General features: G+C 44.0%; 1 protein-coding gene across 1 annotated transcript in view; it reads right to left on the bottom strand.

Moving 5' to 3' along the window:
* DHX29 (DExH-box helicase 29) overlaps positions 1 to 27831 on the bottom strand; it is a 213170-nt gene that overhangs the window by 104810 nt on the left and 80529 nt on the right. Inside the window, exons 10-11 of the mRNA XM_033931250.1 lie at positions 13149 to 13272; positions 8851 to 9456 (exon numbers count right to left, since the gene is read on the bottom strand). Coding sequence (XP_033787141.1) covers positions 8851 to 9456; positions 13149 to 13272 — 730 coding nt within the window. The remainder of the gene's footprint in view (positions 1 to 8850; positions 9457 to 13148; positions 13273 to 27831) is intronic.

Raw genomic sequence — 27831 nt, 5'->3', positions numbered from 1 at the left:
TTTCAGCATTTTTTACAAGATCACCTCATTAACCAGCAACCAGTAGTACCTCCTCCTGTAACTACACAGCCTACAAAGACTGACTCAGGTACACAGGGGTTCACAGACCACATGTTTCATACAAGATATAGGTCCTGGTCAATCTCATCTTCTTCAGGATCAATACAAGATCCAACAGTCATGTCAGAGGCTGCATCATCACCTGCTTTTCCTGTTTCATCATCAGAGCATACATCTCCAGAGGAAAGGTGGTCAATGGGTTTACCATCAGATTCTTCCCCTCCAGAGCCAGTATCCAGCTCTCAACTTGAAGATACTTCTTATCCAAAATTTTTTTTATTAATAATGGCAGAAGCACTACAGATATCTACGTCTATAAAAACAGATCCCAAAACAGGGAACTTGACGGCCTTAAAAATACTTAAACATCCCAAAGGAGATTATAGCATTACCTCTACATGAAGTACTCCAAGAAAATCATAAACTTATTTGGAATACCTCTTATTCCATATAGACAACAAAATGAAGTTTGGAATGAAAGTATAAGGTGCAGTCAATTTTAGGCCATGGAAAATCACAGCTTCCTCGCAACTTGTTAGTTATGAAATCTGCTATGAGGAAAGTGAAGAGTTCATGAGATTTTTCCAACACACTACCTAGTAAGGACATGAAAATTATGGATTTTTTAGGGAGAAAATGTTCCAGAATGCAATGCTCAGCTCCTGTATAGCGGTACATCAATTTCATTACACACAATACTTATATACCATAATGGACAGTATACGGAAGACTATAGAGCTATCATCCCCTTCCTTATTAACATCTATGGATCAAATTTTCTCATCTTTAGAAGAGAGTTCAAAAAATATGATACATGCAGCCCATGACTCATATACCGCCATCACAGGTGCAGCAGTTGGCATTTCAACAAGATTAATGTCTTGGCTAAAGACATCTGCACTGGGTACATGACAAGACTGCAGACACACCATGCAAAGAAGAAAGAACTCATCGAAATGTTGAAGGAAGACTGTACTACATTGGACACGTTAGAGAATGACATATCTGAACAAGCAAAATCCGCATATAAATTACTTCTTTATTAACAACACGTGAAACAATTTTCCACTAAGAAACAATTTTCTTACAATTGCTCTTATCAAAGTCAGCGTTCTCACCACAATCAAAACTGTCATTGTCAATTTACTTCGAATAAACTTACAAGTCTCGCAGACAACCATGAAGCTCAACCTCTCAACAACAAAAGACAGTTCCAGTCCTTTTGACAAAATTATCTTGCCAGACATTCCAGTTGGGGGAGGAATAACACATTTCTATAATACTTGGACAACAAACACAGACGATCTTTGGGTGCTTCAGATAATACAGTTTGGGTATCATTTACATTTTCTAAAACACCCTCCACCTTGACCCCCGAGTAAATCTCCACTGCCCACGTTCCACCAAGATCAAGTGCAACAGGAAATCTCCCGACTTCTATCTATTCAGGCCATAGAGGAAGTACCTCCACCAGAAAGAAATGCCAGTTTTTTTTCCAGATATTTTCTAATCCCAAAGAAGTTGGGCAGCCTTTGTCCTATACTAGACCTCAGAGCTTTTCAAAGAAAAATTTCAGATGATAAATTTCTCGGCCATCATTTCACTTCTAGATCAAAATTGTAGGATGTCATTACTCAATCTTCAGGATGCTTATCTGCACATTCCCATACACTCAAACTACAGAAAGTTACTCAGATTCTTGTTTGCTGACAAGCATTATTATTACCACGTTCTACCCTTCAGCTTCACATCAGCACCTAGGTTTTTACAAAGCAATAATAGTAGCAGCAGCTCACCTTCGCAAAAGCAGCATATCAATATATCCCTATCGGTTCTTCCCCAGACACCAATTCTCAAGCACTGCAGTCTACAATCTTTCTTCTCCGATTGAGATTCATAATCAATTACCAAAAATCAAACCTGCATCTGGTCAACAACTCCACACTTGCAGCACAGAAAGCTTTTTGGGAGCTTGATGAGGGCATGAAACCTTTTGTAAACACTTTAGCTTTTTCTGAAATACTGCCTGCATATGGAAAGGGAGAGCAAAGAGTGAAAAACACAGAGGATTTTAATAGATGGCTCAAAGCCTGGTGTCATCAAGAAGGCTTCAGGTACATAGGAGGATGGGGAAATACATGGAAGGAAAAGAAGCTATATTGCACTGATGGGCTACATATTACTACAGCAGGAAAAAGAAACTTTGCAGAGAAATTTAGACAATATTTTTCTAGGCATTTAAATTAGAAGGTGGGGGTGGTGTATGTACGAAGGACAATTATAGAGACCACCCCCGGCAAAAGAAAAGATGTGATAGTAGTAAAGACTGCAACATAAGCAATATCAGCAACTCATTTCTTAGTATTGCAATGGAAAGTGAAACAAAACAAAAATCCATACGAAAAAGGAGATTATCGCTGAAAAATAGCTGGAAAGTGATGACCACAATTGCTCGCAGTCTAAGCAACAAAGTTCATGATCTGCAAGCCCTGATGTTAGAGGCAGATCTAGATATTGTCGCTATCACAGAGAAATGGTTCAGTGAATCACATGGATGGGATGCAAACATACCGGGATATAATCTTTTTAGGAAGGACAGAGATGGTCAAAAAAGTGGAGGAGTAGCTCTCTATGTAAAGATAAATATCCAAGCGACCGAAATGCAAGGGACCTGGGGAGAGGAAGAAGCGATATGGATTGCTCTGAAAAGAGAAGATGGAACTTCTATCTACGTGGGTGTAGTCTACAGACCTCCGACTCAATCGCAACAAATTGATAAGGATCTGATTGTGGATATCCAAAAGTTTGGAAGGAAAGAGGAGGTTCTGCTGTTGGGAGATTTCAACCTGCCGGATGAGGACTAGAATGTTCCGTCTGCAGAATCGGAAAGAAGTAGGGAGATTGTGGATGCCTTTCAAGAGGCTCTGCTCAGACAAATGGTGACGGAACCCACAAGGGAAAAAGCGATATTGGATCTGGTCCTCACAAATGGAGAGAGTATCTCTAATGTTCGAGTGGGTGCTCACCTGGGAAGTAGCGATCATCAAACGGTTTGGTTTGATATAACGTCTAAAGTGGAGAGCGGCCGCACGATACTTAAAGTCCTAGATTTCAAACTTACGGACTTTAATGCTATGGGAGAGTACATGAAGAAAGAGCTGTTAGGATGGGAGGACATAAGAGAAGTGGAAAGACAGTGGTCTAAGCTGAAAGGAGCGATAAAAATGGCTACAGACCTTTATGTGAAGAAAATCAATAAAAACAAGAGAAAAAGGAAGCCGATATGGTTCTCCAACCTAGTGGCTGAGAAAATAAAGGCGAAAGAGTTGGCGTTCGTGAAATATAAAAAAAACCAAGAAGAGGAGAGCAGAAAGGACTACAGGGTGAAACTGAAAGAGGCCAAGAGAGAGATACGTCTGGCGAAAGCATAGGCGGAAGAACAAATGGCTAAAAAATAAAAAAGGGAGACAAAAAATTTTTTCAGATATATTAGTGAAAGGAGGAAGATGAAAAATGGAATTGCTAGGCTAAAAGATGCTGGGAACCAATATGTGGAAAGTGATGAGGAGAAAGCGAATGTGCTAAACAAATACTTCTGTTCTGTGTTCACAGAAGAAAATCCTAGAGAAGGACCGAGATTGTCTAGCAAAGTTACACGAGAAAATGAAGTAGATTCTGCGCCGTTCACGGAGAAGGGTGTTTATGAGCAACTTGAAAAACTAAAGGTGGACAAAGTGATGGGACCAGACGGGATCCATCCCAGGATACTAAGGGAGCTCAGAGAGGTTCTGGCAAGTCCTATTAAAGACTTGTTCAACAAATCTCTGGAGACGGGAGTGATTCCTGGGGATTGGAGGAGAGCGGATGTGGTCCCTATTCATAAAAGTGGTCACAGGGATGAAGCAGGAAACTATAGGCCAGTGAGCCTCACTTCAGTTGTTGGAAAAATAATGGAAGTTTTGCTGAAAGAAAGGATAGTGTACTTCCTTGAATCTAATGGGTTACAGGATCCGAGGCAACATGGCTTTACAAAAGGTAAATCGTGCCAAATGAACCTGATTGAATTTTTTGATTGGGTGACCAGACAGCTGGTTCGAGGACATATGCTAGATGTAATTTATTTGGATTTCAGCAAAGCCTTTGATACAGTTCCTCATAGGAGGCTGTTGAACAAACTTGAAGGGCTGAAGTTAGGACCCAAAGTGGTGAACTGGGTCAGAAACTGGCTGTCGGACAGACATCAGAGGGTGGTGGTTAATGGAAGTCGCTCAAAGGAAGGAAAGGTGAGTAGTGGAGTCCCTCAGGGATTAGTGCTGGGGCCAATCCTGTTCAATATGTTTGTGAGTGACATTGCTGAAGGGTTAGAAGGAAAAGTGTGTCTTTTTGCAGATGATACCAAGATTTGTAACAGAGTAGACACCGAAGAGGGAGTGGAAAATATGAAAAAGGATCTGCAAAAGTTAGAGGAATTGTCTAATGCCTGGCAACTAAAATTCAATGCAAAGAAATGCAGAGTAATGCATTTGGGGATTAATAATAGGAAGGAACCGTATATGCCGGGAGGAGAGAAGCTGATATGCATGAACGGGGAGAGGGACCTTGGGGTGATAGTGTCCGAAGATCTAAAGGTGAAAAAACAGTGTGACAAGGCAGTGGCTAATGCCAGAAGGATGCTGGGCTGTATAAAGAGAGGCGTAGTCAGTAGAAGGAAGAAGGTATTGATGCCCCTGTACAGGTCATTGGTAAGGCCCCACTTGGAGTATTGTGTTCAATTTTGGAGACCGTATCTGGCGAAGGAGGTAAGAAGACTTGAGGCAGTCCAGAGGAGGGCGACGAAAATGATAGGAGGCTTGCGCCAGAAGACATATGAGGAGAGACTGGAAGCCCTGAATATGTATACCCTAGAGGAAAGGAGAGACAGGGGAGATATGATTCAGACATTCAAATACTTGATGGGTATTAACGTAGAACAAAATCTTTTCAGAGAAAGGAAAATGGTAAAACCAGGGGACATAATTTGAGGTTGAGGGGTGGTAGATTCAAAGGCAATGTTAGGAAATTCTACTTTACGGAGAGGGTGGTGGATGCCTGGAATGCGCTCCTGAGAGAGATGGTGGAGAGTAAAACTGTGACTGAGTTCAAAGAAGCGTGGGATGAACACAAAGGATCTAGAATCAGAAAATAAGATTAAATATTGAACTAAGGCCAGTACTGGGCAGACTTGCACGGTCTGTGTCTGTATATGGACATTTGGTGGAGGATGGGCTGGGGAGGGCTTCAATGGCTGGGAGGGTGTAGATGGGCTGGTGTAAGTCTTAACAGAGATGATTTCGGCAGTTGGAACCCAAGCACAGTACAGGGTAAAGCTCTGGATTCTTGCCCAGAAATAGCTAAGAAGAAAAAATTAAAAAATTTAAATTGAATCAAGTTGGGCAGACTGGATGGACCATTCGGGTCTTTATCTGCCGTCATCTACTATGTTACTATGTTACTCAAACCTTACAATTCATAAGAGCCAACTTGAACTCAAGAGTGGTGAGAGAATATCTGCCACTACCCAGAGTTCAAGCTCTACAACATTTAATCCAGAAATTACAACAGAGTTCTGCAGTGACAGCTTGAACTATTTTGAGACTGCTAGGCCACATGGCAATAACAGTACAAGTTGTTCATCTGGCACGCTTACACAAAAGACTGCTACAGTGGTACTTGAAACAAAGAAGGATTCAAAGCTTCCATCTCTTATCAGAAAGATTCAAATTCTATCAACTCTTCGCTCACATCTGAAATGGTGGCTCGATCCCCACAACCTTACTCAAGGATTTCCTTTTCAGCATCCCCCACCCCCATCAATAGAACTAACCACCTTCCAAAAAGGGTTGGGGAGCCCTTCTTCCTCAAGGTAAAACCCAAGCTCACTGGCCTCCACTCTTTCAACAACACAGCATAAACCTCCTAGAGCTTTGTGCTATCAGAAAAGCCCTCTACACTTTCCATTTCCATCCTGCCAACCAACTGATTCACATTCAAACTGATAATCAAGTAGCAATGTTCTATGTGAACAAACAAGGGGGAATGGGATCAGAGAAACTTTGCAAAGAAGCAGTTCGTATTTGGAATCTGGCACTTCAGTTGGGCTCCCATCTAATAGACTCTTATCTTCCGGGCTGTCAGAATGTAATAGCAGATAAACTCAGTCAACAACTGTCTCATCACGAATGGTCTCTCAAGACCCACAAATATTTGCTCTATGTTTCAAGATTGAGATGCTCCACAGATAAACCTTTTTGCATCCCCTCTGAATCACAAATGTCCCAAATACTATCTACAGTTCTACAGTTTGAACAGAGAAGCAGCAGACACTTTCCAACTGTCATGGACGAACACCATGGCATATGCTTTTCCTCCTATTCCTTTAATTGCAAGAACTTTGCAAAAAGTGAAAAGGGACAATGCTCACATGAAACTGATAGCCCCTTATTGGCTTTGTCAGATTTGGTTCACAAAGCATCTCACTTTAACAAGTCAACCACCACAATTCCTCCCTCAAGACCCAGATCTCCTCCCCCAACACGAGGTAAGAATGTTACACCGAGATCGCCAAGCTCTTCACCTAACAGCATGGCTAATCCTACCAAGGTAAAGGAATCTCCAGTTTTTTTCCCAGCCAGTTCTTCAAGTATTGTTAGCTTCTAGAGCAGTCTCAACTAATTGTTTATACATGTCCAAGTGGTCACACTTTTCTCACTGGTGCATTCCAAGACATTTTAGTCTAGAGACTACCTCCATATTGCAAGAACTGGATTACCTTCTCCATTTAACATCTGCTGGCCTCAATTTTAACTTGATACGTACCCATCTGGCTGCCTTAACTGTTTTCCAAAGGCAAACAGATAACTTAACCCTAATGCAGCATCCTGTTGTAAAGAGGTTTCTAAAAGGCCTTCTTAGGCTCCATCCACCGTTAAGACCGCCAACTCCTGCCTGGGAGCTGAATATAGTTCTCTCAGCCCTTACGGTTCACCCATTTGAACCACTATATTTTTCTGAGCTGAAGTTCCTTATGTGGAAAACTTTATTCTTAACTGATATTACCTCTGCACGTAGAATCGGAGAACTTCATGCATTGGTTTATTATCCTCCATAAACGCAAATCCTGATGACAAGATACTCTTATGTATTCATTCAAAATTTCTTCCTAAGGTCACCTGCCAATACCATATAAACCAACAATTGTGCTGCCAACTTTCTATTTACCTCCTCATGACATTGCTCAAGAATGCCTTTCTTCACTCTTTGGACTGTAAAAAAACTGTGGAAATTGAAATTCGCTGTACCAAGTTTCCATTACGGTCTCCACAGTTAATCTTGTCTTACAAAAGCCAACCTTCTAAAACACCAGTATCTAAAAGGTCAATATATTTATAGATTGCTTATTGAATAAAATTTTGTTATGAACTTCAAACTACAGATTTGCTTATTGAATAAAATTTTGTTATGAACTTCAAACTCCAGTCAGTCTTTCGCTTCACATCACAGCTCATAGGCTATGTGCAATGGCGACCACAACAGCTCATCTTTACAAGGTGTCTTTACAGGAAATCTGCACAGCAGCAACTCAGATGTCCATACACAAGTTTTTAAAGCTTTACTGCCTAGACCAGGGGTGTCAAAGTCCCTCCTTGAGGGCCGCAATCCAGTCGGGTTTTCAGGATTTCCCCAATGAATATGCATGCGATCTATTTGCATGCACTGCTTTCATTGTATGCTAATAGATCTCATGCTTATTCATTGGGGAAATCCTGAAAACCCGACTGGATTGCGGCCCTTGAGGAGGGAATTTGACATCCCTGGCCTAGACCAAGCCTCCAGAACAGATTCCAATTTTGGATCTGCAGTACTTCATTCGTTATTGTGATGCGACAACTCTTCACCTCCTCTTTTTCAGGTAACAGCTACTATTATTACATTACTGAAATTTATTTTTAAAGTTAACTGTTACCTTTCACAGCTTGGGAGTCACCACATGTGTGGTTGGCAAGATCACTGTCCATGGAGAAATATAAGTTTCCTTACCTGTAACGGTAGTTCTCTGTGGACAGTTGATCTAGCCACACAATCCGCCCATCCTCCCTGGTTGTTGCATGCTATGCACATAACTGAGAGGGGTGTGTGTGGTGAAGGTGTGTTTATACAGTAAAGGAATGGGCTACTTATGTGCAGAAAATTTTCCAGAGTTTTCTGAGCTGGCCATAATTCTGGATCAGCGCAGTTACCCATGACATCATCACCACGTGTATGGCTAGAAGATCATGGAGAACAATCATTACAGGTAAGGAAATTTTATATTTCTGGCTTGGCTTCTTATACTTCCTGGTTCCTGTCTCCCTGACTCCTTCTTCCCCCTAAGGAGGGGCTACCTATATTAAGATGGCTCTGGCATTGTGAGGGAATATCCAGCAGGGGGAGTGGTAATCTCCTATAGACTTCCTCACAGAGACACTGAGGGGTAACTTGGCATAGTGAATTGAACAGGAGAGGGGAGAAGGGCCTGAAAACTGAAAGAAGTGTCTGGTTGGTGGACAGGAGACCAAAAGAAGAGAAAGGATTGAGAGTAGCAGACACAAAGAACAATTTTGGAAACTCTGCACATGCCAGTCTTGTCAGGGAGCAGCCTGCATGATTACTTTACCATGAATTTTTCAAATCTCAAATCCTGTCATTTATGACAAGCATTTTTCCAGTTGCAAAAGAAATATATAAGAACTTGTATAGATACGGTCTACTTACTCTTCCCCCAGGTCCAGCTTCACTGCCCAGTTCCTCACACACTCTAGTTGCCAGACTGACAGCAGAGATTCTTCGGGGCTGTGTACAAACGATGTTACATTTGCCTGACTTCCACTCATTTAGCAGCAAATCCTCTAGAAGGAAGTGGGGGACTTGGGTGCTTTTGCCACTGCCTGTCTCCCCAGCCACAACTATCACACGGTGCTTCTTCAGAGCATCAATGATCATGTTCCTGTGCTTGAACACAGGCAACTGCTCACGTTCATTAAAAAGTCTCTGATATCTGGATGAATTCTGCAGTTTTATAAACAAGTTCCTCACAGGTTCCAAACTATTTGTGTCTTCCTGTTCTATAGTAATTTTACTAAAGTCCTCTTCAGAAGCTAGATTTTCCCAGGAATCTTCTGGATCTTCATTGCTTTCTGTTCCCAACTGGGTTCCTTGCAGTTGCTGCTGTTGCTGTTTAAGCTTATTTAACAACTTAGCAATGAATTGGTCCCGTGGCTTATTGGTCTCCAACCTGTTCTCCTCTTGTCTTTTCTTTTCAGCATCACTCCATTCTAACCAAACATCTCGGTATGTTGGAGGCAGCAACTGATAAACTGACTGTTGATGGAAATATAAAGCGTTAATATGGTGTCTCTGCATCTTCACACAGATCAAGAAGCAACAATTATTATATAGGTCAGTGGTTTTCAAAGCTCAGACCTGGGTTGTGGTACAATGGTTCTTCCATGCTCATACCTTACTACCACTACTTATCAAGTTTCAAGTTTATTGGTTTTTAATATACCGACCATCAGCAAGTATCTGGCCGGTGTACAATAAAAATAATATGAGAAAATTGAATAAATAGGTAGTTTAAGAGCATTCTAAGTGCACACTGAGGACATTAACTAGACAAACTTGAAAGTGAGGCAAAATGGGGAGGGTGGGGGAAAGTTACATGTTAAAAGAAGAAGGGAGAAAGAGGGAAGAGGGAAAAAACAAATGGGATGGGATCGCTTTATGAAAGCGGTTGGTGAGATATAGAAAAAGAAAAAGAAAAAGGTAAAGAGAGGAGGAAAAGAAAAAATTATATGTGTTTGAGGTAAAATCTAAATACAAGAATAAGCATCGCTAAATAGGAAGGTCTTCAAGTTTATTTTAAATTTGTCGAGTTGATTTTCAAATCGGAGTAGCTGTGGTAGAGCATTCCACAAGGTGGGAGCTATGACTGCAAAGTTTGTTTTCCTGGTGTAGAAGCAATCTTTTAAAGAAGGGATTGATAAGAGTTTCTGATCTGCTTATCACTTATATAGCACTGAAAGGTGTACGCAGCACTGTACATTTTGATATTTATAGTTTGGTCCTGCCCGGAAGAGCCTACAACCCAACTTGGACAGACAGACATGACATAGGTGAGAGGAGTTAGGAGTCAAAAGAACTTCCAAAGAAGTGGGCTTTTAAATGGGCCCCAAACACTGCCAGAGACCAAGACATTAACCATATTGTGACAACAATGCAAAGTACAAACACCACATGGCTCAGCCCCATACAAGGAGACATGAGCAGCTAGATCAATGAAAACGAGAAAGTAAATGAGTGGCAGAACTCAGACAAAGTAAAATAAGAACATAAGAAGTTGCCTCCGCTGGGTCAGACCCGAGGTCCATCGTGCCCAGCAGTCCGCACCCGCGGCGGCACATCAGGCCCATGACCTGTAATGTGATCCTTCTCTAATCCCTTTTATCCTTCTATCCATACTCTGTCTAAAACCTATCTCTACCTCTATCTGTATCCTTCAATCCCCCTATCGTTCAGGAATTTATCCAATCCTTCCTTGAACCCCCGTAGTGTACTCTGCCCTAATAATAATAACTTTATTCTTGTATACCGCATTACCATGGAAGTTCTATGCGGTTTACAGATGAAGAGACTGTACATTTACAGCGAAGTTACATTTTCGGCGATGCTACGTTTACATTTTTGGCGATGTTACATTTACGGTGAAGTTATTTTACAGCTAGATTACATTTGCAGAGAAGTTACATTTGCTGTAAGTTACATAGAGCGGTGTTACATACAGCAGAGTTACCTACGGTGTAGATACAAACTGCGGTGTTCGATAAGGCAGAGCAGAGGCATTTGGTATGGGGAGTAACGAAGACAGGGTAATTAGTTGGATAGAGTGATCCATTTTGTTAAGCCATTTAGTGGCTGACAAGATTGGAGGAGTCGGAGAGTCTGGAGGGAAGTCGAGGTCAGAGGAGGAGGTCAAGGAAGAGGTGGGGAGAAGTTAGAGGAATTTGTCAAACAGGTAGGTTTTGATTGACTTCCTGAACATTTGGTAGGTGGGGGAATTGGAGATGAGGGCTGTGAGGCATTTGTTCCATTTGCCAGCTTGGAATGCTAGAGATCTGTCAAGAAATTTCTTGTAGAGGCAGCCCTTCAGGGAAGGAAAGGAAAACAGGTAGGTGTTTCATGTACGAGAGGGGCCTGCAATTTCAAGGTGATCAGACAGGTAGATTGGTGAAGAGCCTGCTAAGGTTTTGTAGCAGACGCAGGTGAATTTAAAGATGATTCTTGCCTCCACTGGCAGCCAGTGGAGTTTAGTGTAATAGGGGCTAACGTGGTCATATTTTTTGAGGCCGAAGATGAGGCGGACGGCAAAATTTTGAACTATTCTTAAATGTTTGATGGTGTTTTTATAAGATCCCAGGTATATGATGTTACAATAATCCAGTATGCTTAAGATTAGTGACAGGACCAGAAGGGAGTAGAAATCAGTGGTTTGGACAGATCTTGAAATGGATACCTGTGGGGCCTGGTCTGGATAACCATTTTGGGGTAAATATTTAGACAGCAGCAGTAAGGGTTTTTGTTTTTTTTACCACAGCAGGTGTTATGCCGGGATATTTAATGCCAGGCCACATCAGTAACTTAGGTGGTTACGTGCTGAAAATTGGACCAAACTGCCCCCCAAATTGCCAACTAAGGCTTTACCATTAATCAGACAGTGCCACTGAATATTAGAAATATAAGGAAAGCTACTGAAAAAGAAATATATTACAGTGGTGCCTCACACAACGAACTTAATTCGTTCCAGGAGCAAGTTTGTTATGCGAAAAGTTCATTATGTGAAACGCGTTTTCCCATAACAATACATGTTAAAAAAAATAATTCGTTCTGCAGCATAAAATATGCTAAGATGACATAAAAAAAGATAAATTGGTGAAAATGGTGGTCTTGCTGAGGCCAAACTCTTTGACGAGGTCACACTGTTTTACCCCACATTCACTCCTTCTAATTATTTCCCGTTTCATTTCAACAGAAATCACCTTCCTGCTTTTTTTAGAAGCCATGATATATAAAAAATATTGAGTTTATCTTAAAAGGACGACTGTATACAGTGAGAGAGGGCAGTTAAGCGCAGTGACTAACGACTGCCTGCAGTGCCTGCGCGGAAGGATGCAATACATCGGCAGCTCGGGCGACTTCGTTGTGTGAAACGAAGTTCGTTGTGTGAAACGAAGTTCGTTGTGTGAAGTTCGTTGTGTGAAACGAAGTTCGTTGTGTGAATCAAGACATGAAGTTCGTTGTGTGCAGCGTTCGTTGTGCGAGGCGTTCGTTATGCAAGGCACCACTGTATTAGCATTTAAACCTTCATTGCTTCAGGTACAAAATATGTAAAACATATATACAGGTACTTTTGTGTAGCCACAAATCCCATTCCCATTATCTGTTGGATTATAATAGATTCTGAAATAAAGCATTTTAACAAGGATTTGATTATTATTTGCATTTGTCAGCAGCCAAATTTTTTTAGTATCTTCTGCGAATACAAAAAAATGGCCCAAATAGTCCCTTAACTCTGGACCTAGCTGAGATTATACCCCAAAACATTGGATACCTTCATTAGAGATCCCAACGTATTCCCTAAAAAAATTCACCAATTTCTGAGATGGTCCAGTTGGACCAGTTGACATGGAATTAACAACATGTAAACAAATTGTTCGTAAAAACATGTAATAAATGAAAAACTGCCATGGAACCATGGGTAAGAGTGAAAGCATCAAGGTGAGGATAAGAGGAAGGCTCTGAAGGATAGAGTTAGCATGGGATTAGGTGGAAAGGAAGCAATAGGATATACTGGGGAAACATTTATTCCAGTGATTCACAAGCACAGAATACCAATGACTTATTAACAGACAAACTCTTGAACTGTAAAGCTTTGAATCTAAACCTAAGTTAGGTATGTGATCATTTTCCTCAAACAAACAGCATAGTAAGAAATGACACTGTGCACATTCACTCACCTGTCCTTTGGTTAGCTGATAAAGTGCCAGGGTCGAAGCAAGGTGCTGAGCTTGCATGTTATCTTCTGTCACTATAGTAGGGCATGCAACTAGAACATCATCTTTTGATTTTGTAATCCTCACTCTTGAAAAAAATGAACAAATTTTAGTTCGGTATTTTCGACCATTTTGCTAACATAAAATGTATACCCAATTCTTCAACCACCATTTAGCAACACACAGCTGTGGCCATTTCATTCACAAAACAATAACACTGTGAACATATTTTCCTTATATACCCCCCTCCTCAACATTCTGGGTGGAAAGGAAGGGTGACTTGTGTATTTCTTCTCCAGTGAGCATACTCCCCTATATCACTTTTACTCTACTCCACATATTCTTCTTTTCCCCATTCCACCCAGATGTAGTCCTTCCTCTCTTACTTCAGGCTTTCTTCCCCCTCTGAAGCTCACTCACCCTCTGAACTTCATTCTTTCCCTTTCTCTCTCTTTCTTTCTTGCAGCCCCCTTGATTTATTACTTCTCTCTTACTCATTTATTCTTTCTTCACCTTCCCCTCTCCAACCTATCCTGGCTAATGATACTTCCTTTTGCTTCCCTCGGTTCCCAAACCCCCACTAGGGCTGAAGATTCTCCTGCTGTCTTTACCTAGGCCAGGGGTGCCCACACTTTTTTGGCTTGTGAGCTACTTTTAAAATGACCAAGTCAAAATGATCTACAGTACCAACAATAAAATTTAAAAAAACACACAAAGCACACTCTACGCAGAGAAAATGTTAATTATCATTTATATTTGGGGGTTTTTTCAAAGAGGTCAAGGCAGATGACTTTAAAATATGCAATGTCACCTCAGTAACAACTGTACAAAAACAAACAAATATACCCTCTCCCCTTTTACTAAACTGCGATAGTGGTTTTTAACGTAGGGAGCTGCGCTGAATGCCCTGCGCTGCTCTTGACGCTCATAGGCTCCCTGCGCTAAAATCCGCTACTGTAGTTTAGTAAAAGGGGCAATAGTTCAAAATATAGACAGCATATATAAATTCGAACACATTTTGATCACTAAATTGAATATAAAATAATTTTTCCTACCTTTATTGTCTGGTGATTTCATGAGTCTCTAGTCCACTTTCTTCTTCTGACTGTGCATCCATTATTTCTTCCCTTCTTTCTGCCTCCTGCATGCTTCCTCTCCTCCAAACCTCTTTCCCTCCTCCAACTTTTTCTTCCTTTCTCCCTACCCTTTCTTTCTTTCTTCCTGCCCCTTCTTTCTTTCTGTCTTTCTCTCACCATGCCCCCCCTTTCTTTCTTTCTGTTTCCCTTTTTTCTTTCTGTCTCCCTGCCCTCTCCAAGCCACCGCCAAGGAACAGGCCCCCAAACCACCGGCGCCAAGTTCTGAGCTCTCCTTGCTTCCCAATGCGGTAAACAGGATGCAAAAGTGCCGGGCTGACCAGCCTTCCTCCCCGACGTCAATTCCACCCGGAACTTCCTCTCCGACATCAGAATTGACGTCTGCGGGGAAAGCTGGTCGGCCTGGTGTTTCTGCATCCTGTTTACCGCATCGGGAAGCAGGTAGAACGCGAAGGCAATGCAAGTAACATGGAGCCTGGGATGGGCTCCGCAATCAACTCGCATTGCCTTCGTGATCTACTGTCCAATTGCGATTGACCTTTTGGGCACCCCTGACCTAGGTTCTCTGATGGTTCCCTGACTCCCAAAGCTCATAAGATTAGAAAATGCATTGCCCTAAATGAGCAAGTGAGTGGATTTTCAAAACTTTACAAACACACAAACACTGGGAAGATTCTTTGCTTCCCATGTAGCCAAATCAGAAACATAAGAAATCACAGGTGTACAAGCCCATTATGCCATTTTTCTTTACTTTTTTTTTTTTTTTTGCTTTTCAGTGCTAAGATGTCAGAAAGAATTTGTATTACCAAATACTATAAGAATGACTAATGAATTTCAATTGTTTAGAAATAAAACAAAAAGGAAATAAGGTGATACCTTTTTTATTGGACTAACTTAATACATTTTATGATTAGCTTTTTGATTTGAGTCCCATCCTGACTAGGATGGAGAAACTTCCATGGCTTTAGATTAGATTTTTCCTATATTTTTATAAAAACAAAAGAGAAAAGTACTTTTACTGTATATTTATTACACTGTGGGCTCCTTTTACGAAGGTGCGTTAGGGCCTTAACGCGCGGAATAGCGCATGTTAGCCATTACCGCCTCCTCTTGAGCAGGCAGTAGTTTTTCGGCTAGTGCGCACTATAGCGCGCGCTAATCCAGTGTGTGCGCTAAAAACGCTAGCGCATCTTCGTAAAAGGAGCACTGTATTTTGTTATCATCTATCACACTTTATTTTAGTTTAAATCTATTTTATTGAACAAATATAATCAACATGGTAAAAAAAAAGTTTTTAAAATATCATAACATTTCTATTCATTCTAACCCTTCCCCCACCTTTCTCTCATCTCAGTAGAGAAGGCATACCCAACTCCTTCCTCTACAATTATTCCAATTCATCCATGACAATAACTGTAACAAACACTATAAAGAACCCATAGTTGTAGTCTTCCAAGACAAGAGGAGTTTTGACTCATATAAACCCCCCTCCTTTTATTATTCTACATCAAGTTCAGTCATCTGGGCTTCATCCCAATCTGTAATGTACCATACTCACCTCTCTTATCCCAAAACTTCCCCTTAATCTAGAAAAGTAAATACAGAGGAACCTTCCTAATAGAGTGGAGGAGTAGCCTACTGGTTAGTGCAGTAGCCTGAGAACCAGGAGGATCAAATTTGATTACCTCCTGCTGCAGCTCCTTGTGACTCTAGGCACTGTTTTGATTGTAACCAGAGATGTAACCAGTTTTGCATCTTCTTGCTCTTTCCTTTCCTCCAGTGCCCACCATTTTGAATGTCAGTTTGAAATGCCAAAGCCACAAAAAGGCGGTATACAAGTCTCCATTTCCTGTCCCTTCCCAATCTTAAATTATAGTATATTGAGCACCAACTCTTAGCCCTCTGTGACAGACATCCCATGTGAGTAAAAAAGCTTTCTTTCAGAAGAGGTTTTGGCTCTTTTCTGCTCCATCAGCATAAGTATATGAAAATGGCTGCGCCAATCCCAAAAGGTAGATGGGTTATTTATTCCTGAGCAGAGAATACACCTCTTATTAATCATCCGTGCTTTATGAATAAGTAAATGGCCGCCCCTGCTTTGTTTCCCAAAGGCCTCATACTTATCCAGTAACAAATTAAGCGTTCCAAGAAGCTTAAAACTGCTCACCAAAATGATCTTATTTTAAAATAGGGCCTAAAAGCATAAAGGTATTGTTCTCGTGTCTGCATTTTTGATACATAGGGATATCTAGTAACCCTGATTTCTGAGCTTGCGTTTAGGAGAAATATGCTCTGTGTATGAATCTAAATTGATAGTCCCATAGTTCCACACGAATGTTATTTTTTGGAAGCTGCCTAGAACATTCAGATAGTGCAGGTTATAAGCATTTTAACTAACTCCCCCACCTTTACTAACGCGTAGTACGAGTTTTAGTGCCGGCAGCGGTGGTAACTGCTCCGACGCTCATAGGAATTCTATGAGCGTTGGAGCAGTTACCGCCGCCACTGGCACTACAACCCATGCTACGCGTTAATAAAGGAGGGGGTAAATTTGCATCAGTCTATTAGCAAGAAGTTTAACAAACAACTTGGCTTTAACACTTAACAGCGATATAGGTTGATATGAATCTGTGGTCGAGCATCCATGTATCCCTCACTCTATCCCACCCAACCAACTTTCTCGCTTGCACCCTGAATCCCTTCCCCACATCCTATGTTCTGGCATATCTCTCTCTCCAAGGCCAAGCATTTCATCCTCACTTCCCACCCCACTTTCTGGTCTGGGTCACTCTCTCTACCATCCCCCCACCCCCACTTGCAGGTCCAGTATTCATGTCCATCCTACCCAACCACCCCTCTCGCTCACACCCTGAATCCCTTCCCTGCTGCCCATGGTCTGGCATCTCTCTTTCTCTCTTCATGGTCAAGCATCTCTTTTTCCCTTCCCACTTCCTTTCTGGTCTGTGTCACTTTCTCTCCCCCTTCTCATCCCCTTCTCTTGGGTCCAGCATCCATATCTCCTCCCCCTTATCCTGAGGGTCTAGCATCCATGTACCCTCCTGTCCACCCCCCCACTTGTGGTCCAGCATCCATATTCCCTCCACCACCTTGTGGATCTGTCCTCTCATGCTCTGACTGCCCCTTCCCCCCCCCAAGTGAATCTGGCATCTCTCACACTCCTGCTGTCCTTCTTCTCACCTGACACCTTCTTCTCTCCTGCACAGATCTGGCCTCCGATCGATCCCCCCCCCCCCCCCCATGTAGATCCAATATCTCTTACCCGTGGGCCCTCGCAAAACAGTGGCAACAGCCAGCCAGCAGAGGCAGTACTATGAACAGGCTGCTTACAGCCAGCCCCACCAGGGCCTTTCCTCTGCATGGATGAGGAATTCTGCGCTGCACAGTTGCGCAGAATTCTGCCAGAAGTATACAATTTAGAAGGAATTCCCATCTATTCTTACGGGTATTCAAATGATGATTTGTAATAATTATTTGATCCCTTTCTAAGATGAACATAATATAGTGTCCATTCTCTGACCTCTACCTTTCTGTTTTTTTATATGGATTTTTAAACCTGTTTGGGCTCAAAGCTATGTATGTTGATTGTGAGCCACTTTGGTTTTGTGGTTTTTTTTTGTTTTGTTTTTTTTTTTTAAATAAATAAATTACCTCTGCCTTTTAAATTTATTTATTTATTCAATTTTCTATACTATTCTCCCAAGGGAGCTCAGAACAGTTTAAATGGATTTATTCAGGGACTCAAGCATTTTTCCATGTCTGTCCCGGTGGGCTCACAATCTATCTAATGTACCTGGGGCAATGGAGGGATTAATAATAATAATAGCTTTATTTATATCACGTCATACCTTTTCAGTTCAAAACATCAATTTGAATTGGGGAGGGGTAGAAAGACAGTTATGTGATGAGGTGGCATAGGGAAGGAGGAAGAGGAGTGTAAGATGAGGTAGGTGTCGCACAGATTTGGAGGATCAGGTAAATTTGTCGAATAGGTGGGTTTTTAGTGATTTTCTGAAAGAGTGGTATGTTAGAGAGTTCAGGATTAGGTCACTTAAGGTGGTGTTCCAGATCCCTGCTTGAAAGGAGTGTTCTGTTGAGGAATCTTTTGAATTTGCATCCTTTGGGAGAAGGGAATGAGAACAGCAGTGTTCTGCGTGAGAAGCAGAGTTTGTCCTGCAGGGTGAGGTATTTCAGAAGGGTGCGGTGCCAAAAAGAGTCTTGAAGCAGAGGCAGCCGAATTTGAAAATTATTCCTGCCTCTATAGGTAGCCAGTGGAGTTTCTTGTAATATGGTGTGATGTGGTAGGATTTTTTCAAGCCAAAGATGAGTCAGAAGATGTTCTGAATAAGTCTCAATTTCTTGATGGTTTTTTTGTGAGATCTTAGGTAGATTATGTTGCAATAGTCCAGTGTGCTTAGGACCAGAGACTGGACCAATCGTCTGAATGAAGTGAAATCGACTTGCCCAGGATCACAAGGAGCAGCGTTGGTTTGAACCCACAACCCCAGGGTGCTGAGGCTGTAGCTTTAACATTTGTCCTTTTCCATCATGTTGCACCCACAAAAGTGCGGGGTATAATAGAGCAAACTACTTTTCACTGATGTAGGAGCATATACATTGGTACAAAGTCTTTATGGAAAGCAGTTACCCTGACCAAGTAGTTATGAAAACAGAAGATTCTCTTGTTCTTGTAGGTCAGACGGCCACCTACATGGATAATATGCAATATTTTCTGCTTATGAGCAAAGTTTTCAAATTACTACTTTTGGTTGAGTAGAGTGTCAGCAGACCTCCAAAGTCTGAGTCTGTGTGCATGCTCTACCTGCAAGGATCCTGTCAGCTTTTTCAGTTGCAAAGACTGCACCAGCCAGGTTTCGAAGTTCCACATCTTTGACTGATTCTGGCAGACCTATTGTAAGTTGCTGTAACATGAGCAGTTCTCAGTCATCCAGTTTTTCCTCCAGCTGAGGTACTTTGGCTGTAGGCTCTGCTGTGACACAATCTTCCAGATCTGACACATATTGCTGCTAAACCATGAATTCCAATCCCAAAGATTCCAAATTTTCATTCATTGCATCTAGCTTATATGAAAGATTTTTTTAGTTGCTCATGCCAAGCTTATGGTTACATTACATTACATTGGTGATTTCTATTCCGCCAATACCTTGCGGTTCAAGGTGGATTACATAAGAGTTTTCAGGAGGTTATAAGAATTGTAACATAGCATAAGAGATGTCGTAAGAATTACATAAGAATTACCAAAGAGTTGTCGAGATCTTAAAGTGATAAATGTTGGGTAATTAGAAGCATATTAGAGTTTGTTGGGTAATTAGAAGCATAATTAGAGTATGTTAAGGGTATAGAGTGAGTTGGTGGGGTTTGGGTAGTAACTGTTCGTGTTAAATAGGTTTTATGTATTTTTTGAAGAGTAAGGTTTTAGTTTCTTTCTTGAAGGTTTTGTAGTCTGTGGTCGAGGACAGCAGAATGGAGATTTGTCTGTCCAGTTTAGCTGCTTTGGTGGCTAATAGGTTGTCATATAGTTTTTTTTCGTTTGACATTTTTGGATGGTGGGTGTGTGAATAGTGAGTGGGTTCTTCTGTGCCTGGTTGAGGAGGATTGAGTTAGTCAGTTGTTCCAGTAGGTTGGGCTTTCTCCATTAATAGCCTTGAATAGTAGGCAGTAGAATTTGAAGTGTACTCTTTCTTGTATTGGGAGCCAGTGTGAGTCATGGTATGCTTCTGTGATGTGGTCATATTTTTTCAATGAGTAGATGAGTCTTAGGACTGTATTTTGTATTGTTTGTAATTGTTTTATCTTGGTCGCTGGGCATGGGAGGTATAGTATGTTGCAGTAGTCTATTAGTCCAAGGATAATAGACTACTAGCTCTCAAGTCTGGAATAGTGTAAGGGGTTTGAGAGCTAGTCTCACCGCATCTGCTTCCTAACTCGGCATCACGTGACCCCCAGAAACACGATGGCAGATAAAGGCCAAATGCCCATCCCTATCTGCAGTCTCCCTATCTGCAGCATCCACTATTTCCTCCTCTCCCTAAGAGATCCCACATGCTTGTCCCATGCTTTCTTGAATTCAGACAGTCTTTGTCTTTACCACCTTTATTAAGGAAAAATTATGTTCTTACCTGTTAATTTTCTTTCCTTTAGTAGCAGCAGATGAATCCAGAGACCAGTGGGATAGCACACATCGACCAGCAGGTGGAGATAGAGAAACTGATTAACAGGTGGTCTTATAGGTTGGCATTCCTCCTGTCCACTCAGTATCGCTCCTTGCCCAAGCATCCGGAACCAGGAAACAATGAGCATGTCAAAAAACTTCTTTCCATTAAGCAAATGCAATAGAGAAAATACAGAAAACAACTACCAACAATAATCAAACCGAAACTGGCAACCAACCAACGAACCGAGTATCAGCAGAAAGGGTGGGACTCTGGATTCATCTGCTGCTACTAAAGGAAAGAAAATTAACAGGTAAGAACATAATTTTTCCTTCCTTATCACAGCAGCAGATGAATCCAGAGACCAGTGGGATGTAGCAAAGCACCACTCAAACTGGGTGGGAAGCAAACGCAGCCTCCGCAATAACCGAAGCACCAAAAGTAGCCTCCGCCCGAGCGGCCACATCTAGCCGGTAATGCTTAGAAAAAGTATTCTTAGAAGACCAAGTAGCCGCCCGACAAATCTCGTCCAAAGAAAGACCCCTGGACTCCGCCCAAGACGTAGCCATGGCTCGCGTGGAATGAGCACGAAGCAGTTCCGGCACCGGTTTCCCGGCCGTCAAGTAAGTCGAAGTAATGGCCTCCTTGACCCAACGAGCGATGGAGGCCTTGGACGCCGCCATACCCCTGTTGCGGCCTGCGAACAACACAAAGAGGTGGTCGGAACTACGAAAGCTGTTCGTTACCTGCAAATAATGAAGAATAATTCTGCGTACGCCAAGGCAACGCAAGGAAGAGAAGCGCTCCCCCCAATCTTCCCACCGAAAAGCCGGAAGGAATAGGTATTGGTTCACATGAAAGGAAGACACCACCTTAGGAAGAAAGGAGGGGACCTGTCGAACAGATACACCGGTCTCAGAAATGCGCAAAAAAGGATCCCTGCACGACAAGGCCTGCAATTCCGAAACCCGTCGGGCCGACGCCATTGCGATCAAAAACACAGTCTTCAACGTGACATCCTTCAGCGTCGCCTGAGACAATGGCTCGAACGGTGCCCTCTGTAGCCCCCGAAGTACCACCTTAAGGCTCCACTCTGGACAGATTCTCTTAACAGGTGGCCGAATATGTTGCACTCCTTTCAGGAAACACAACATCAGGTTGAGACGCCAGCGGCGAGTGGGACACTCGGCCTCTGTAACAAGCAAGAGCCGCCACCTGGACCTTAAGAGAATTATAGGCCAAACCCTTGGCGACACCATCCTGCAAAAAGGAAAGAATCTGAGACAGAGAAGCCTGAAAGGGCGAAAGACCCTGAGCAGCACACCAAGACTCGAAGACCCCCAGACTCGAGCATAGGATGCAGAGGTAGATCTCTTTTTGGCTTGAAGAAGAGTGGAGATGACCTGATCTGAAAAACCCTTACGCCTCAGCCGCGACCGTTCAAGAGCCAGGCCGTAAGACCAAAGTGGGACGGATTTTCCATGAGGATTGGACCCTGAACAAGTAAGTCCGGAGTCACCGGAAACGTCAACCGTTCGCCCGTCGACAGCCAGATCAGGGCCACATACCAAGGACGATGTGGCCAATCCGGAGCCACTAGGATCACCCTGCCCAGGAAGAGAGAGATGCGATGTAACACCCGACCTATCATCGGCCAGGGAGGAAACACATATAGAAGACAGTCCAGAGGCCATGGAAGAGCCAACGCGTCCACGCCCTCCGACCCCATCTCTCTGCGTCTGCTGAAGAATCGAGGTAGCTTCGTGTTGCGAGACGACGCCATGAGATCCATCTCCGGACAACCCCACTTTCTTACTAGCAGATCGAACGCCTGAGCGGACAGTTCCCACTCTCCGGGATCTAGAAGATTTCTGCTGAAGAAGTCTGCTTGAACATTTGCCTGACCCGCAATGTGCGCTGCCGAGAGAAGAGGAACATGAACCTCCGCCCATTGAAAAAGGACCTGCGCCTCGCTCGCTAATTGGGGACTTCGGGTACCTCCCTGCCTGTTTATGTACGCCACCGCCGTGACACTGTCCGAGAAGATCCTCGTCGGTCGGTCCCGAACCAAGGCCTGAAACTCCAGAAGCGCAAGCCTGATCGCCCTCAATTCCAGCATATTGATCGACCACCGGGCCTCTTCTTGAGACCAAACCCCCTGCGCCGAGGATTGAAGGCACTGAGCCCCCCATCCCAGAAGATTGGCATCCGTCGTAATCACGACCCAGGCCGGAGTCACAAGCGGCATGCCCTTGAACAGATTGGTCTCGTCGAGCCACCAATGCATGCTGAGGGAAGCCTGAGAGTCCCATCGAAGACGTCAGGTGTAGTCCTGAGACACCGGGGACCATCGGGACAGAAGAGACTTCTGCAACGGCCGCATGTGGAATTGAGCCCACGGCACTACCTCCAGCGCCGCCACCATCGATCCCAGAACTTGCACATAGTCCCAAACTGGGCGACTGAAGAATTCGGCAAATCTGAGACTGCAACTTCACCCCGCGGTCCCTTGGGAGAAACACCTTCCCCAGAGAAGTGTCGAACTGCACCCCCAGATGTTCCAACGATTGGGATGGGGTAAGAGAGCTCTTTGGAAAGTTGACGATCCACCCCAAAGACTGAAGAAGAGCAATGACCCTCTGTGTTACCACCACACTCTCCTGCTTGGAAGACGCACGGATCAACCAATCGTCCAAGTAAGGATGCACTCGAATCCCCTCTTTGCGAAGAAACGCCGCCACCACCACCATCACCTTTGAAAAGGTGTGCGGCGCCGTGGCGAGACCAAAGGGCATCGCTCGAAACTGATAATGCCGGCCTAGGACTGCAAACCGAAGAAACCTCTGATGCGGAGGCCAGATTGGAATATGCAAGTAAGCCTCTTTCAGATCGAGGGACGTAAGGAACTCTCCTGGTTGAACCGTGGCAATGACGGAGCGTATCGTCTCCATACGAAAATGACGGACCTTGAGAAATTTGTTGACCCTCTTGAGATCCAGCACTGGCCTGACTGATCCCCCCTTCTTGGGCACCACGAAGTAAATGGAATACCTGCCGAGGCCCACCTCCTCCGGGGGAACCGGAACCACCGTCCCCAGATCCAGAAGGACCTGAAGGGTGGAGCCGCACCGAGTCTCGCTTGGTGGCCCCGATGCACGGGGACACCAAGAAAGAATCGGCGACAGGAGAGGAAAATTCTAATTTGTAACCTTCTCGAATAATGTCCAATACCCACTGATCGGACGTTATCTTGGCCCACTCCGCCAGAAAGGAAGACAGCCGCCCTCCTAAAGAAATGGCGGAGGGGGCCGAGACCCCGTCATTGTTGACTGCGAGGAGCGGGAGCACGGGCTGGCTGAGTCGCTGGAGATTTCGCCCCACGAAAGGAAGTCCTCTGAGAAAAGCGAGGCCTAGGATTAGAGAAAGAGCCGTAAGAGGGCTGAAAAGACGGCTTTCCCGGTCTATACTTCCGAACCTCCCTGAAACGAGGTCGGGCAGAGGAGGACTTCAAAGGCGGTCTAGGTCTATCCTCCGGCAACCGCTGAGTTTTGGAATAACCAAAATCCTTCACCAGCTTATCCAAATCCTCACCAAATAAAAGACGACCTTTAAAAGGGAGTTTCACGAGCCTAAGCTTGGACGCCGCGTCCGCCACCCAATTTCAGAGCCACAAAGATCTGCGAGAAACCACGGAAAGAGACATTTGTTTCGCAGAAGCCCAAATAATATCATACAAGGCATCCGCCAAATATGCAAGGCCTGATTCCATATCCGCCAATTCGGAGGGAACCGATACTCCGGACTCCAACATATTATCCGCCATCAGTTGCGACCATTGCAGACAAGCATGCGCAGCATAAGAACTACAAACCGCGGCCTGAAAGGTAACCGCTGCCACCTCAAAGGACACCTTAAGCGAAGACTCAATCTTCCTATCCTGGACATCCTTCAGCGCAACACCACCTTCAACCAGCAAAGTAGTCTTTTTCGTGACCGCGGCCACTAACGCGTCTACTTTAGGTTGTTTAAACTTTTCCAGTTCAGTCGGAGCAAGAGGGTACAACTGCCGCATGGCTTTCGACACCCGGAGACTGGCCTCCGGCATGTCCCATTGCGTTGTAATAAGCTCTTGCATAGCCTCATGAACCGGAAATGATCTAGGCGGTCTCCGTGTACTAGCCATAAGCGGATTTGAGGATCCAGACACCAGTGGATCCTCCTGCGAGATGTTCAAGCCTTGTAACGCTTTTGAAATCAATGAGGAAAGTTCCTCCCTGTGAAAAAGACGGAGCGCGGTAGGATCATCCACATCCCTACCCAGCGTCTCATCCGCATCCACATCCGCCACCTCCCCCTCTTCCAATGAGTCAGAAATAGGCAGAGACAAGGGGGAGACTGAGGAAGGGTCCCCGTCATCTGCAGCAGCCAGCCTGCGACGCTTCGCTGCTTGAGACTGCCCCTGAGGCAAAAGACTCACCGAAGTAGCAGGAGGGAGCAAAGAATTAGCCAAATTCGGGGACAGTGCTGCCTGAGAGCCCTGCAACAAAAATGCACGGTGCATCAGCATCATAAACTCAGGGGAAAAAGTGCCCTGCAATAATCCTAGCGGTTCAGCCTGCAACGTTGGCTGAAAAGACCCAGCATCTGCCACGAGGTCTCCCGAAGCGCCAGAAGCCACAGAACACGCCCCCGACGCCGACGCGCTCAAATTCCAGCGGGCCCGACCACGAGTGAAGAAACGCTCGCCCGCGCTTCCTCAGCGTGGGAAAATTGTAAGTCACCCGCCGGCAGCATGGACTCCTCGTTCGTCGTGTCCAAACACCCGGCCATGCATAGACCCGACGGTGGTCTGCGCTTCCCACAGCGCGAACACCGCTTAACTGCCTCTGCCGCCATCGATCAAATTTCTTTCGCGGGTTTTTTTTTTTTTTTTTTGAAATCAAGACATCACAAGTCAGCCCGGAGGAATCCCGCCAAATACACCACGACTCCCCGCAACGGACTACTCTAACCACACCAAACACACAGAAGCAGAAAAATCTACTCACCAACACAGAACCCTAAACCAAAACAATGAAGTTATGGCTGGCAGTTGTAAGCTGTAAGCTGAGCAGAAGAGCAGCACAGCTCCATACAGTGAGGCTCTCTTTTTTTTTTTTAATGGAAAGAAGAAAAATTTGAGAGCCCAAAGAAACCCCTCAAACCAATGGAGGGGAGGGTGGAGCAGGGACCTGGGGGGGCCCAGGTGTAACTCCCAAAGCTGGCACCGCTCAGCCAGTCACCCCTGTCTAGCTGAAGAGAAATAATCTCAACAGTAGAAATGAAGAAATCCTCAGAACGTGCCCCAGGCACAGCCAGAATCTAGGAGCTAGAAGGATAGCTTCCAAACCTGCTGGGAGATAGAGCATACTGAGTGGACAGGAGGAATGCCAACCTATAAGACCACCTGTTAATCAGTTTCTCTATCTCCACCTGCTGTCGATGTGTGCTATCCCACTGGTCTCTGGATTCATCTGCTGCTGTGATAAGGAAGAGACTATTCTACGCATCTACCACCCTTTCTGTAAAAAAGTATTTCCTTAGATTACTTCTGAGCCTATCTCCTCTTAACTTTATCCCATGCCCTCTCATTCCGGGGTTTCTTTCAATTGAAAGAGACTTCTCGTGTGTATTTATGCCACATAGATATTTAAATGTCTTTATCATATCTCCCTTCTCCCGCCTTTCCTCCGAAGTATACATATTGAGGTTGTTAAGTCTGTCCCCATACGCCTTATAATGTGAAGACCACTGACCATTTTAGTAACCTTCCTCTGGACCGACTCCATCCAGTATATATCTTTTTGAAGGTAATGTCTCCTGAATTGTACACAATATACTAAATGAGGTCTCACAAGAGACTTATATCAATATGAAGTGGTACTGAAAAGTTCTCAGCCCAAACAACTTCCTAAATTCTGAGTGTTATTTCACCACTGTGGCTGAAAAGAGTGTTCTTATTTCGTTAAGTGCCAATTTGCAGAAACAAAATTTTATGTTTTGACATTGTTTCAGATCACTGATTGAACCATACTCACATCATTCTCTTCTTGGTTAGGCTAAAACATTTCAGCACCCCCTTGTACCTCCTTTTTCCTACTGGCCACTCCTCTCCCTATGCACCAAAGCAAACTTCTAGCTTTCGCCGTCGCCTTTTCAACCTGTTTGTCCACCTTAAGATCATCACATATTTTCACACCCAAGTCCTGCTCCTCTTTTATGCACAAAAGTTCTTCACCCCCTAAACCAGTAGTCTCAAACTCAAACCCTTTGCAGGGCCACATTTTGGATTTGTAGGTACTTGGAGGGCCACAGAAAAAATAGTTAATGTCTTATAAAGAAATGACAATTTTGCATGAGGTAATCTTCTCCCCCCCCCCCCGAGGGCTGGCATGTTCCCCCCTTCTTTGCAGCATCCTCCAGCTTCCCTCCTGGTCTTAGTTTCAGCTAATTACCATAGCCTGCAGAGAGGATCGCCGGTGCTGTAGCGTTCCTTGCAGGCTGCTATTGGCCTCCGCAGCATGTTCCCTCTGCCACGGTCCCGCCTCCTCCTCTGATGTCAGGAGCAGGATTGCAGCAGCCTGCAAGGATCACTACAATACCGGCAATCCTCTCTGTAGGCTAGGTTAATTATCTGAAGGTAAGAGCGGGAGGCCAGAGAGGGAAGCCAGAGGAAGCTGCAAAGAGCGGGCAGCACTAGTACAGACAGCACTAGTACAAACCGCGGGCCGCACAATAGTACCTGGCGGGCCACATGTGGCCCCCGGGCCGCGAGTTTGAGACCACTGCCCTAAACTGTACTGTTCCTTCTGGTTTTTATAGCCCAAATGCATGACCTTGCATTTCTTAGCATTAAATCTTAACTGCCAAATTTCAGACCATTCTTCAAGCTTCACTAGGTCCTTTCTCAAGTTATCCACACCATCAGAGGTGGCCCTCTTTCCTGCTGGCACTCTCACTGGCATCCCAGGGCTTGTCTGGAGAGCCTCTGTGCATGTGCGGACGTCGATGTGACATCCGCGCACTTCCAGATGCCTTGAGCAGTAGCCATTACATTTAGTGTGCCACAGCTTGAGACAGTTTGCGGGACACTGCTTTAGACTATACTATGGGCCTTAAGTTTTAAAATCAGCCTTATAGTGGCAATAACCAGTTTTGCATCTAAGATGGTGGGAGAGAATTCTGAGCAAAAGAAGCACAATAACTGAAGCAGAGTGCTGAGCTGTATCCAATTGAACAGAAGCAGAAGGTGGCAGAATAAGTTGATTCATGCACTAACGTAAAGGATGAATATAATGATAAGGGATAAGGAAATATGTCAAG

The sequence above is a fragment of the Geotrypetes seraphini genome, chromosome 1, assembly GCF_902459505.1.
Source record: "Geotrypetes seraphini chromosome 1, aGeoSer1.1, whole genome shotgun sequence".
In the NCBI taxonomy this organism is placed as follows: domain Eukaryota; kingdom Metazoa; phylum Chordata; class Amphibia; order Gymnophiona; family Dermophiidae; genus Geotrypetes; species Geotrypetes seraphini.
Note: the sequence above shows the minus strand (reverse complement) of the source record. Positions and strands in the feature narration are given on the sequence as shown.